The following is a 13,329-nucleotide window of genomic DNA, read 5'->3' as shown; positions in this document are numbered from 1 at the left end:
TTAACATGTGAGAGTTACATTAAAGGAGAGTTAAGATAAAAAGTGGGGATTATCTACATAAATTACTGGAATTCTTCTGAACAGTAGTTTTCCAGCTCTCCCATTTTAAAATTTAATCAATCTTTTATATCAGTATGGATCAAGCATATTTATTTTATCCTTTGGGTTATAATTCAGTACTACTTTATGTTGTTCTTCAGATTGTTCCAGCTTTGAACATTGGGAGCTTTTTTTTCAGTTGGCTTCTATGTCCCTCCTTAATATACTCCCACTTATTTGTTTGTTTGTTATTTAATTTTGGAGTTCTTTTTCACTTTCTGGCACTACAAGATGATCCAGGCTCATAGTGTATATTTCCTACCCTAGTCCTAGAGTCAGCCATTTTTCTAAGGAGATCTGGTTTCTTTCATTGGACAATGGTATTAGAGATTAAGATCTGGGTGTGAGGTGTGCCACAGGGGTGTTGTTGGCTTCTAAGCCATTTCAGCTGACACAGCAAGGACATATATGTGTGTATATCAACAAAAGTATGTAAACATACCTATATATTTCTAAATGCATCCATCTGTATCTGTGTTAAACTAAACATGGTTTCCTACTGATGTCTGCAACTCTTATCCCTCCCATACTGATCATTCTAGCCTTCTCCCCTTGCTTGTCTATAACTTATGCAATAGTGAGAAACCTGGCTCTCACTGTCTATCATCCATTTACTTGATTTTTCAATTCCAGTGTATATTTATAGTGGTTTCAGAATTGTTAACCTCTACTCCCATGGGAAATAACTTTATCAACTCCAGTACAGTGTTTCTTTTTTGCCTTTGGTTTTACATTCTTTACCAATTTCCGGAGTTATTCACATGAGCACATTTTCTGCATTCCTTTCAGTGAGGTTTGTTCATACATTTAGCAAGTCTTAAAAATCTGTACATTGTATGAGTCCATTTAAATGACACTCTAGAAAAGGCAAAACATATATAGAGAGTAAATGAAGCATTGGTCATCGGTTAGATTCTTTGTCACATTCTGCATTCCATCCTGGGGTCTCCTGACCTCCAAATGATTTTCTAAATATTTGCACACATTAAGGTTCATGGGTTTTGACAAATGCTTAATGTCATATATACACTATTATAGCATCATACAGAATAATTTCACCATCCTAAAAAGTTCCCTATGTTTCACCTTTTACATACTTTCCAACACCTAAGCCCCTGGCAACTACTGCTCTGCTTACTGTCTCTATAGTTTTGCCTTTTCTAGAATGTCATATAAATGGAATCATGCAGTATGTGGCCTTTCCAGACTGTCTTCATTTGCTTACAATATTCATTTAAGATTCATCCATGTCTTTGCATGGCTTGATAGGCCATTCCTTTTTATTACTGAATAGTATGGAGGAGGACTTTATATTCTGAATTCCACAGCACATAACCTCATAGGTATCCACCTGACATTTTTTTCTCATGTTCTCTTGTCACACAGAGGTTTTTTCTGCCATATCCCTACACAGTACTCAGTTGTTCTCCTATTATCACGAACAATTTAGCTCTCTCCCCCAAACCTGCATACTATACTCAGTAGAGAACAAAGGGCTTTTAGGGTTTTAGCTCCCACTCAAACAACTTCTTAAACCTTACCTCCCTATTAACACCTACATTACAGTTCTTTATGCTCCTGGTTAACATTCCCTGCTCCCAACATCAGCATTTCATCTCACTTTATAAGTTCTTTGGAAGTGTGAGCTATATCTTTATCTCTGTATTCTGCAACAGTGTTGTGCCTTGCCCCTAGTAGGTATTTAATAAATATTCACTGAACAAACAAATAAGTGATTTGGTATAATGTGAGAGCCAGATTGCAACAAACTGACAAAACCTGAAATGCATGCAATATTCCATCCACTTGGGTAGTATAGCTATTTTCTATGCACTCTTTTCTTTTTTCACTACTTGAAGGCCACTTGCAAAAAATGGCCTGAAATCTGACATATATTCAATTTATATAGAACATATGGTGTTTATAAAAGCATTACCAAATAGTATCATGCTAGTGAACCTTGACAATGTGTGTCAGAGGTTTTCAGCATTAGCCCAGAACATCAACATTACTACAAACAGCTGAAATATATTGTAAGAAATTTATTTTCTCATAAAATGTTGCATAGGCAAGTTTTTGGGAATTAGCTAGCCAGATTAGAATTATCATCATTCCTATTATTAGTAAAAGGCATTGATGTAGCTCTTTATTAAGTCATTAGCTTAAAAATTGTTTAACATTGGCATAAAATTTAAACACTAGGCCTCCAAGAGAAATATTCTAGAAGGATCCTCATTTTACATACTTAAATTCCAGAAAAATCTTGGAAACAACAGTTCCATTTGTGGGCACCTCTTACAAAGCCTGTGTTGCACAGGTACTTGCTGCCTTCAACCTGTGTACCTCAGCCTCTGTATGCTAGATCCCTAATTTTGATGTGAATAAACTGTTGAGATTTGGGTGCTGGGGAAAGGGGAGTTGTTCTTAAATTTCTCCTTCTTCTCTTTCTCCTCCTTGTCCTATCCCTCCCCCTCCTCCTCTTCCTCTTTTTCCTTCTTAAAATTTCTGCCATTGTTTTGGGTTATGGAGAATGTTGTCATCCAGAAGAAAGTAATTTCTCTTTAGCTAAATCTCACATGTTTGCAATCATCCTTTACATACACAATATTTTGTATCAGAAATTAGGTCTTAAGGGGCTTGTTGAACTTTCAAAGTCAAGAATTCTCCATTTTAGGAATTTATTCGTTGCTGGGAAGATTTTTTTTAAAGTATAAAACTACGGGTAGAATATTACAAAAATACTTTGAGTCTTTGGATAAGTTTTAAATCTTTTTGATTTATATTGTAAGGTAGGTACATATATTTTGAATATTTGAAAGGGCTGAACTCTTTTTATATCTTGAACTTTTCCCATACCCTTCCATTTGTAACTTTCAGGTTGTGGAAATGACATAAAGAAGTTGCTACTAGAAGATGGTGGTTAGCTGGAAGTTGTTGGTGTATCACTTCAGGTTAGGTGATGTTTGTTTCTCAGGCATGAGAAATCATTAACACTTTTAAGTAGACGCTGGGTAGGAAACAAATAAAAACCAGAAAATAAAATGGTGATGATCTATACGAGGCCTCCCAAAGGAGTTTGCTTCTCAAAATAAATGAAAATAAGATTTCTTGTCATACAGATAAGAACTTTCTAACATTCCATGTATGCATAAAATTCCATATATGCAAACAGGTTTCACAATTTCAACGATTTGGATTGCTTGTATGCTGCATTTAGCTGAAATGAAAATCCAACTCTCTGGAGTTCATCTTACCCCAATAATATGCTAATTTCATCCTCATGGCCTTTAAGAGTTAGTGTCATAATTTGTAACTAACTAGTAGAAAGATACTTGGGAAAAATTGGTTCAGTATTTTTCTTAACTAATTGTGTTTTCAGGATGAAGATCAACAGACTATGAATCAGTGTGTTCCAACTGTACCTATACTATTGATTGATTGGGTATTTCCCTTGGGAAATTTCTATTTGACAAACTGACACATAGATGCAAACAGTTCAAATACATTTCTTTCTGCACTGATAAATTTGTTCATGTTCTCCAGAAGTGGAAAATATGGTGTGACCTTTTCTACATTTTGAAATCTCATGGCTAGTTTTCCATGCTGGGTAAATATATATGGCACCTTATGACATACAAGGTACATCGCATATGTTGCACATTTTACAGGTTTCAAAGCTCTTTCATGTGTTATTTCACATTCACTTTACAACAATTCTGCAATATCAATAGGGCAGACATCATTCTAATTATTTATAGATCATGAGGCTTGGAAATTTTTAACAGATTTTCTATAGTCACAAAAACTAGGATGTGGTAGAGCCAGAATCAGAACTTAAATTTTCAGATTTGAGCCCAGAAAACTCCACCCTAATACAAGTTTAGAGTATTACTGCTTTTGGCCAAGGGACATTGTGATATGATGGAAATGATATATTTTGTAATGTGTGCTTTGGTGGTACTTAGATAGCACTTTATACTTCTCATATTTATCACTGTGACCTTTTGATAGAAGGAGATCTCATTGCTATTCTTTCCTTTGATTTCTTTAATAGTTAATCTTATTTTCCAACAAGAATTTTAAGACCTGACCTAAATATTATAATTAACACATTAAGAGGATATATCAGCGTGACCCAATTTGTGTTCATTTTCCAGTGTGGATACTCATTAATGTAATTTAATGTTACTTTCAAAACAACAAATCTCTATGACTGAGTTTACATGGATGCATTCAGTCAAAGAGTGGGCCATCTCCTAAAAGTTCTTTCTCTGCACCAATCATTGCAATGTTAGTAGTAAGTAGAGAAAAGAGAATTGATTTTTGCTGCCATCTTTTGTCCAGCAGAGCTCAATGCACAGCTTCTACTCAGATGAGATTATTTTGTCTGGCCATGAAATAGTTTTGCGATGGAGCATGATGCTAGGAGCAGAAAGGAAAAGTTTAAGAAGAATGACTTTCCTACTGATTCCTGGGTTTCTTAAGACATATTCCTTTAACCTATTTCTGTCTTTTGCTCTTCTCCATATACATATAAGTCCTGATGTTTTCCTATTAATATTTGCCCTTTACAGCTACTTGATGGAGTATCTAGTCAAAACAGTAGGTTTCCATTTCTCAGAACGTGGCAGAAACTCAAGAAATGGCTTTTTCTCCTCAATGCTTTTGAAGTTTTAAGCCTACTGGGTATAAAGTAGTGAATCATGTCCTTTGGATTTTTAAAAAATTATAGATATGATAATGCAAATTTTATTTTTCCCCACAGAACCCCATATATTAACTGATTTGAACATATTTCCTTTTTTGTAACATATATTATTAGGAAAATGGAAAAAAAGTCAATATTCAGAAAAAAACTGTGTTAACTTTAACTGAAGCACTTGTAATTGTACCCAAAAACATCTGGGGAATCTTGGAAACTAGTAATGTTCTCAAGAAAACTCAAGCTATTGAATATGTAAAATTTAAGGAGCACATTTCACATCAGTTCCCTATGTCTGTGTATTGAAAATGAAAATGTGTCAGATATTAATCCTTCTAGGAAGCTTGGGAAGTTTCATCTTCCTTTGTCCTCTTAGGTGGCCATGTTTGTGCTACAACTGGGTAGTGCCACATTCCTGCTTACAGAACCTGTGATCAGTGCGATGACAACTGGGGCTGCCACCCATGTCGTGACTTCACAAGTCAAATATCTCTTGGGAATGAAAATGCCGTATATATCTGGACCACTTGGATTCTTTTATGTGAGTTTTTCCGTATGTCTTTGTTCATATATTTTGGGTGTGTGTTTCACATAGTAAAATTTGGTTAATTACAATGTTGAGATTTTTCTATTTTAAAGTAACTTGGGCTTAAATAAAATCTTTTAGGATATTTTTAATGTGATTAAGGGTATGAAACTAATTAGTAAAACCTACTAATTTGGGGAGCAATTCTTTGTAATAAACAATTAAATACAGTATAATTTGGGAACATGGTTGGAAAAAATAGCTTGAATTTTTCTGTGACCAGATATGTTGCTAACTTCTAATGGAAGCCATCTACCAGGCTTGTGGCCCAGTGTAACAACAGTACACCTTACCACATTCTTTCCATATTGTGAACCCTGGTATAAATCAAATCAGAGGCTTGGTCAAAATTGGGTTCTGGAGTCCCAATAGCAGACAATCAGTTATTAAAAGTCACTTGAACCTGAGATAGAAACATGTGTCCAGTTTCAACATATTATCCTAATAATTCCCCATTCTTCTTGGTCTCTTTTTGAAGCTGACCTAAAATCTATGACTGCTCAGGAAGTCACATCCTATCGGAGTTTTATAAGAAAATCAATGTCTTGTTAATGAAGTTGAGAGCAACCAGACTTCATTTTATTTAATTTTATATTGTAGAGGAGGAAAAGTATATTTTCCTTCTATCCTTGAGGAGCTGGGGCTCCTGTAACAAAAGATTAACAAGAGAAAAACAAACAAGTTTATTAGCATGTATGTTTCATATACACATGGGAGAAACTCCAGGATTAGTAACTCAAAAGAAGTGGCTAGGATTTGGGTTTAAATACCATCTTCAGTTAAAACAAAGGAATAAGAGTTGAGGGAAGCAAGTTATGAGAAGGTGACCATGAAAAATACAGTGAACATGGGTAAGATTTATTATGCAGATTTAAATCAGTGCCTTCTCCATTGGTAAGACTCTCTTGTGATTTAGAGTCATGTTTTTCTTCCTGGTACTAAGAGGAAGACACCCTTGCAAACAGAGATTTTCTATATAAATGTAAATTTCTCTATGAAAGGGTAATTTACACTGTTCTCAGAGGTTCCCTGTGTCTGCTGTTTCTCAAAATAATAAGCTAAAAATAATTCTTATACCAAAGAGGCATATTTTGGAGTGGCATATTCAGGTCTCCTACAATGTAATGTTCTATACTGAATTACATTAATGTTTTATAATGAGAGTATTACCATTCCTAATATTCTTGCTCTTAATCAAGGAATGGCTGAATAGTAGCTCCATATATAGAAGTTTAATAAATTATCTAATTCCTGTTATTGAGGTGGTTTGTGGTATTTCACCATTATACACAGCTCATTGAAGATTTGTTTTATTCCTATGTTCTAGTTTGCATCCCTGATGATTTCACTGAGATCAATTCCTAGTTATGGAATCACTGGATTAAAATATTTTTGCCAAATATCAATCTGAAAAGCTGTACCAATTAATATTTACTCTCATCATTGTCAACTCTGATTATTACTATTTTTAAAATTTGCCATTTTGTTATGTGAAAAATAGTATCACTTTTCTGTTTGTGTGTTTCTCTGATTAGTTGGTAAAGTAGTTAATATAGATAGTAATTGGCAACACAAAGCTGGAAGCTTGTTCTGAATTTTTGTTATTTAGGTAATATCTTGCTCAGTGATTCATTCATTATAAGAAAGCATAAAACTAAAACAAGAACACTAAAACTGGAAGTGGAAACAATATAATTCCAAGCTCTAAATCAAACAAAAGTAGACCAAAATAGCTGTAAGTTATCAGGTGACTGGTTGAGTTAAAACTTTTGATGATGCCAGGTGTGCACCAACAGAACCAAATCAGTACTAGATTCTGTCCTGATCTCCTGACTGGGAACAGCATGCTTGTCTGTGCATGAGCAGTGTAAAGAAATGAGTGCAGGTTACAAGTTGGCCACTTCAGTCATATTCACATTACATAAATAATCATTCCTCTTTTCACTAGTTGTGCTAAAAGAAGCTGGATAGCCGGATATGAGAACATTCGGTCTTTCAGCTCGTTTCTCTGGTGGCAATGTGTATAAAATGCTACATTGAAGTGTTTTGTGTATGATTTTTTAAATTTTGTTTTCTTGGAAGGTTAAGCTGCAAGCTAGTTTTTCTTTGCCTTGTAGATCAGACACTGTAATGTGACTTTTGGGGGTCTTTTGTAAGTTCTCATACTGAAATGTAATCAGATTTAGTAATATTGTTAGATGGCTGACTAAATGTGCATTACTCAGTTGGTGGAAGTTGGTATGCTTTGTGTAGATGGAAAACAAAGAAAAGTTGCTCTTGCTTTTCAAAGTCTCAGAGCCCTGCACTGTTAGGCACCTAGGTAAGAATGACGCTTTGGTTCTTGCCAAGGTTTCAAAATTAATGCTGATATTGCAAAGTCAAAAATTGTGATCTGAGCATTAGATTAAGAAATAGATTTTGCATCATGCATAGGTCACACTGGGACATTTAGAAGGTGTGCTTTGGTGTAGTTAGGCTAAAAAAGAATCTGATGATAATAATGTAAATCTGAACTTGCCCATGGATCATTTAGGTGGGATGGGAAGGAGGAGAGCTGAACTCAGTACAGAGGTATAGAACAGAGGACAAAATAGAGGCCTTGATCATCAGGTCAAAGAACCTAGAGGAGAGTGATTTAACATATTTTTGGATTTTTTCTAAGTTCTCAAAACTGTTATATCCTTTATGAAAGCTACTCAAGTTGATGAAGGATAAAGAATATGTTACTGATATTCCTTGGAACATAAATTAATATCTAGACTATTTGAGACTCTTATACAAATTGCCAGTCACCACTCCCAATAGTCTCAGCTGGAACACTCAAATTTCCTAAAACAATTCAGAATTGGCCAATCAAAATGTGCATTAATTAATTCCAGTAATAGCAGCGCTTACGGTCAACTTTGAGAGAAAACATAGCCTTTTGTCTTTATCCTGTTCTTAGGTCACTTCATATTGAGGTATCTTCCATCTGCCACTGCAATGGTTTCTACAGTGTCTTCTTCCTGGTGGATGCCTGATTCTGTTCTACTAAGAGAATCTAATTCTCTAGTTTGATTAGCTAAAATCTCTATCTCTTTGGTTACTTAGGGCTGGCAGATGTTCTTGCTTCCATGGAACATTTTAAACGATTAATTTGAATCAGATAAGGTTAGTGTTACATGCTCAGTTCTTCCCTCTCAGATTATAGAACAGACTTCCAATAGATCTTTTTTTTGACTTATAGTTGATTTACATTGTTTCAGGTGTAATTCTTTTTCAGATTCTTTTCCATTAAGGTTATTACAAGGTATTGAATATAATTCCCTCTGTTATACAGTCACGTCCTTGTTGTTTACCTGTTTTATATATAGTAGTGTTTATCTGTTAATCCCAGATTCCTAATTTATCTCTACCCCCCCATTCTCTTTCCCCTTTGGAAACCATAAGTTTGTTTTCTATGTCAGTGCACTTTAAAAAGTGCTATATAAGTAATAGATACTAATCCTTTTCCTCTCTAGAGGACTGTTAATCAGATAAGCAAATCTAAATAATAAAATAAAATTATATCTTTTTTCAACTTACAAATAAAGATGATTCCAAAATTTATAAAACATAAAAAATATCTGCTATTAATGAGGGTTAGTCATCAGAAGTAAAGAAATGCTATGTTTTTTATTTTATTTTTAATTTAAAATAATTCCATCTATTCAGCTCATCCCCCCCAACCAGTTATAAACCCATTTAATAAATTATAAACAGTTCTGCAATATATTGTAAAACAAGCAGAAGCAATAACATTATGAGTCACTTCTATCTTTGGACCCTGACTCACCAGTTAAATCATTTTATTCCTGTGTTCTCAAATTAAAATTTTTTTTCTATTTTGTTATATTTTTTAGCTTTATTTTTTAGACCCCACATATAAGTGGTATCATAAAGTATTTGTCTTTCTCTGTCTGATTTATTTCACTTAGCATAATACCCTCCAGATCCACCCATGTTGTTGCAAATGGCAAAATTTCATTTTTTTGCGTGTGTGGCTGAGTAATATTCCATTGTATATATATGGTATATATATATATACACACCACATCTTCTTTATTCATTCATCTATTGATGAACGCTTAGGTTGCTTCCATATCTTGACTATTGTAAACAATATTGCTGTGAACATTGGGGTACATGTATATTTTTGAATTAGCATTTTCATTTTGGGGGATTAATACCCAGAAGTGGACTTGCTGGATCATATGGTAGTTCTATTTTTAGTTTTTTTGAGAAACCACCATACTGTTTTCCATAGTGGCTGCACCAATCTACATTCCCACTAACAGTGCACTAGGGTTCTCTTTTGAGAGATTTTTATAAGATGAAAAATAATTTTGAAGTTTATTTTAATACTCATTAGAAGGGAAATTCTCTAATTGATAAAACCAAAATCTAGAGAAAAAGTCTCACTATGTGAATTTTTGAAGCCTAAAAGCTTCTTCAGAGAGCAGGCAATCAGAGAGCAGGAAGATAGCAGGTCAAGACCAAATAAAATTTTTTATCAAATTTAAATTTTTGACTGATGGTCCCACATAGATAACAGGGAAAAGGTTAATTATTCTTGTCAATACAAAAATTGATTTTTTATACTGAGAAATGATGATGTATCTTTTTATTAGAAAGGATGTTTCCCCCCAAAAGGCACAATAAAACAAAAATTACTAGTTCATATTAGCAAATGTGAATTTCTTTGAGGTGGCGCCAGTGTCTCAGCCTGTAGCAGCCTATGATAAATTTGGCAAAGTTATTTTCACTGGCATGGCTTTATATGAGAACTCTTCTAAATAATTCTGTACATTAAAGCCAAGAACACAAGGCAAGCTTGGCAACACATTCACCTACCCTTTTTGGGAAGTTTTTATTTGCTTTTTTAAAATTGAGGAGTTTCAGAACCAGAAAGCAATTTCATTCCCACTCCCATCCCTGAAGTACAGCAAAACACTTTTCTAGTTTGGGTAGCTCTGAAGGCTACAAAGCAGGAACCAAGAATATTAACAAACTGGGCTAGAAACATCAGAAGGAAATCAAAGCCAATGAAACATTTTCTTCCATAGAGAATGAGATCACAATTAAAAATGTAAAAATGAGGCTTATATGTGGACAAATCTACTTTGAAGACACAGGCCCTCTGGGATTTCTGAATCAAGAACATGCTTTGGTAGTTTATGACAGCCCACATTTTCTCTGCAGTTATTGTGATCTTTCTATTGTGAATTGTAAGGACGTTCAATACGCCCTGAAAAATGGACAGAATAAATTGAAGGGGAGAGAAAAGGAATGTTAATCTGCAGCTTGAATCAATCAGGGATATAGGGGAGAGAAAATGTGGCAGGTTTAATTTGGATATGAAACAATTATATGGGAATTTGTAACAAAGGTTACTTTAAAATTGTAAATCAGAAGGCAAATATTTTAGCAATTCAATTATCTTGGGCTAAGCTCTCCATCCCCCGCAATTCACTGAAAAATGCATCAGCACAAAATCCAGTTGCTTAAGTAATTCAAATTAAACTTGGTTTTCTAAACAAGGGATGGCTGGATGCCACTTGGGCCTTGGCATGCTTGATTGTGAGTTTGGTGCAAGTGAGTTTTGTGCACCCATGCTGTCTCTAGCTGTTTAACATACCACACTTCCCCTAGATCGCATTTTGGTTGGAGACTTAAAGTATGCCTTAAAGCAGTAGTTTATTGGGATAAATTTCCAGTGTAAGGAGCAGTTATTGATCAGAAATATGCATATAAAATGATGTAAAGAATAATAGAATGTTGTAATTTTTCTCTTCCTTTTGGGGTTGTGTTTGTATTCATGAAAACACAGACTGTGTTTGAGATTTAAACTTAATATTAGTCTTGTTTTTCTATTAGTGTGTGCTACTTTGGGAAGTAGAGGGATTAGGGGAGATTGATCTTAACAATAACCATTCTAAATTGTTTAAAGATATGTAGGCAAAGTTTATAGGAGACATCAAATTCTGAATACCAGAGAGAACTTGTGCCAACATCAATTTTGGAATGATCATAAATGGCTTTAATGGTCCCTGAGCAGGAATCTAGATCTGCTTAGGTAGAATTCAAATATAATCAAGTTGGGGACTTCCTGGCTGGGCAGTTGTTGAGACTCCGTGCTTCCACTGTAGAGAGCATGGGTTTGATCCCTGCTCAGGGAAATAAGATCCCGAATGCTGCATGGCACGGCCAAAAAAAAAACATTAAAAAAAATAGACAAATATAATCAAGTTGAAAGCAAATTGGGGCAGGGAGAGGGTGTACCTGGGCAATTGTGGCTCATGTTTAAAGGCTCCAAGGATGTGAAAACTACCTTAACAAACAAAAGCCAGGGCCCGCAGCAGACTTCAGTCTCATCTAAAAAGTGGGAGAGTTGAACTAAATGTGAGGCTTCCAAACCAGAAATATTCAACAGAATAATCTACACGTGGATGGGAAAAGATTAGTGTGTATCCTTGATTCAAGAGTTTAAGAACCACTATAATGGATTTACTCAACAGATGTTAATTGACCACCTCATAGGTGATGAGAATACAGTTGAGAAATAACATCCCTGTTCTCATGGAGTTTTATTGAAATGCTGAGGCAGGGGCGATGTGAATTAGGAAGGGAGGAGAAAAATTGGTGAACAAGATAATCTCAGATAGTGTTAAAGAAGGAAACCAGGCAGTGTAATTGAAGCAGATAATGTGATAGAGTGAATATGCTCACCTTATATTAATTGAGTAATTAAATGAGTCACTGCATATAGGTTGGCTAGCCTAGTGCCTAGAAATGTTAGTTCCCCCACTCTTCTAGAAAGTGATGAATTTTAAACAATCTCTCCTATTCTTTCCATCCCAGTTTGCCCTCCCACCATATGTTTGTGGTAAGGATAATATAAAAATTTCTTTCTGTTCGAGGTGGAGAGAAGGAACTAAGGTGAATGTACTGTGTGGATACAAGTATACTTTCACCAAATGTGTATATGCTAAGAAAAAAAACAGTCATGGTTCATGTTCTCACAGTTTTTAGAATAAAGTTGGAAGGCATTATTACTTCCCTTGGATTGACTTGATTCTGCTGCTGGTGTTAAAGGCACAAGGCAGCAGGTGGGTAGAGCTTGTTTGTCTGAGAAGCAGATAGGTGCCATTGAATCCCACCACTAACAAACAAAATCAGACTCCATGCTCGATAATAGTCTCTTTCAAAGGGTGGCATCTCCCCTCCATATATCCCATGGGAAAAAGGAAGCCCTGGGGAAGTTTGGAAAAATTGTTATTGGACTGAAAGAAGAGAATAGTGTGTGAGGCATTGGTGAATGTGTTGCTCTAGGGTTCAGAGAACCTGAGTCACAGTCTTGACTCTGTCACTCACAAGCCAAGTCTCCTAGGATAAGGTAAGTTACAAATCTTTGGAGCCTTGGTTTCTACATCTGTAGAATGAGTACATTCAACTGGTTGATTTCTAAGGTCTTTCTAGCTCTGACAACTGTATTCTAAATACTGCCTTTGTTAGGCACTGTAGTTGAAATCCTTACCACAGCTATCCACCATGCCTATTTATCTGTGACAGGTGCTTAATCAGTTGGCTGTCTCTCTTAATGGTACTAATTGTTTAGTCACTGTTACTAAAAGCTTTCTGTTTAGTTTCAGTTTGTGTTTTATCTTGGTTACTTTTATCTTTGTTAACTTGAAGAGGAAGGAATTTACTAGGGTATATAGGGAACTCCAAAGGCAAAAGCTGTGAGTCCCTTTGTCCTCTGTATTGCTAGGGCTGCCATGACAAACTGTATAGACTGGGTGGCTTAAAAAATAGTAATGTATTTTCTCACAGTTCTGAATGCTGGAAGTCAAAAATCAAGATGCCAGTACGGCTGGTTTGCTCTGAGGCTTCTCTCCTTTGCTTGTATATGACCACCCTCTTG

At 35.2% G+C, this 13,329-nt stretch overlaps 1 protein-coding gene across 1 annotated transcript in view; it reads left to right on the top strand.

The window, feature by feature from the left end:
* SLC26A7 (solute carrier family 26 member 7) overlaps positions 1-13,329 on the top strand; it is a gene marked incomplete at both ends in the record, with an annotated part of 179,258 nt that overhangs the window by 78,334 nt on the left and 87,595 nt on the right. The window contains one exon of the mRNA XM_082674556.1: positions 5,178-5,342. Within this exon, the coding sequence (XP_082530682.1) occupies positions 5,178-5,342 (165 nt within the window). The remainder of the gene's footprint in view (positions 1-5,177; positions 5,343-13,329) is intronic.

Source organism: Grampus griseus, assembly GCF_964374135.1.
Source record: "Grampus griseus genome assembly, chromosome: 17".
In the NCBI taxonomy this organism is placed as follows: domain Eukaryota; kingdom Metazoa; phylum Chordata; class Mammalia; order Artiodactyla; family Delphinidae; genus Grampus; species Grampus griseus.
The sequence above is the reverse complement of the archived record's forward strand: the minus strand, read 5'-3'. Positions and strand labels throughout refer to the sequence as shown.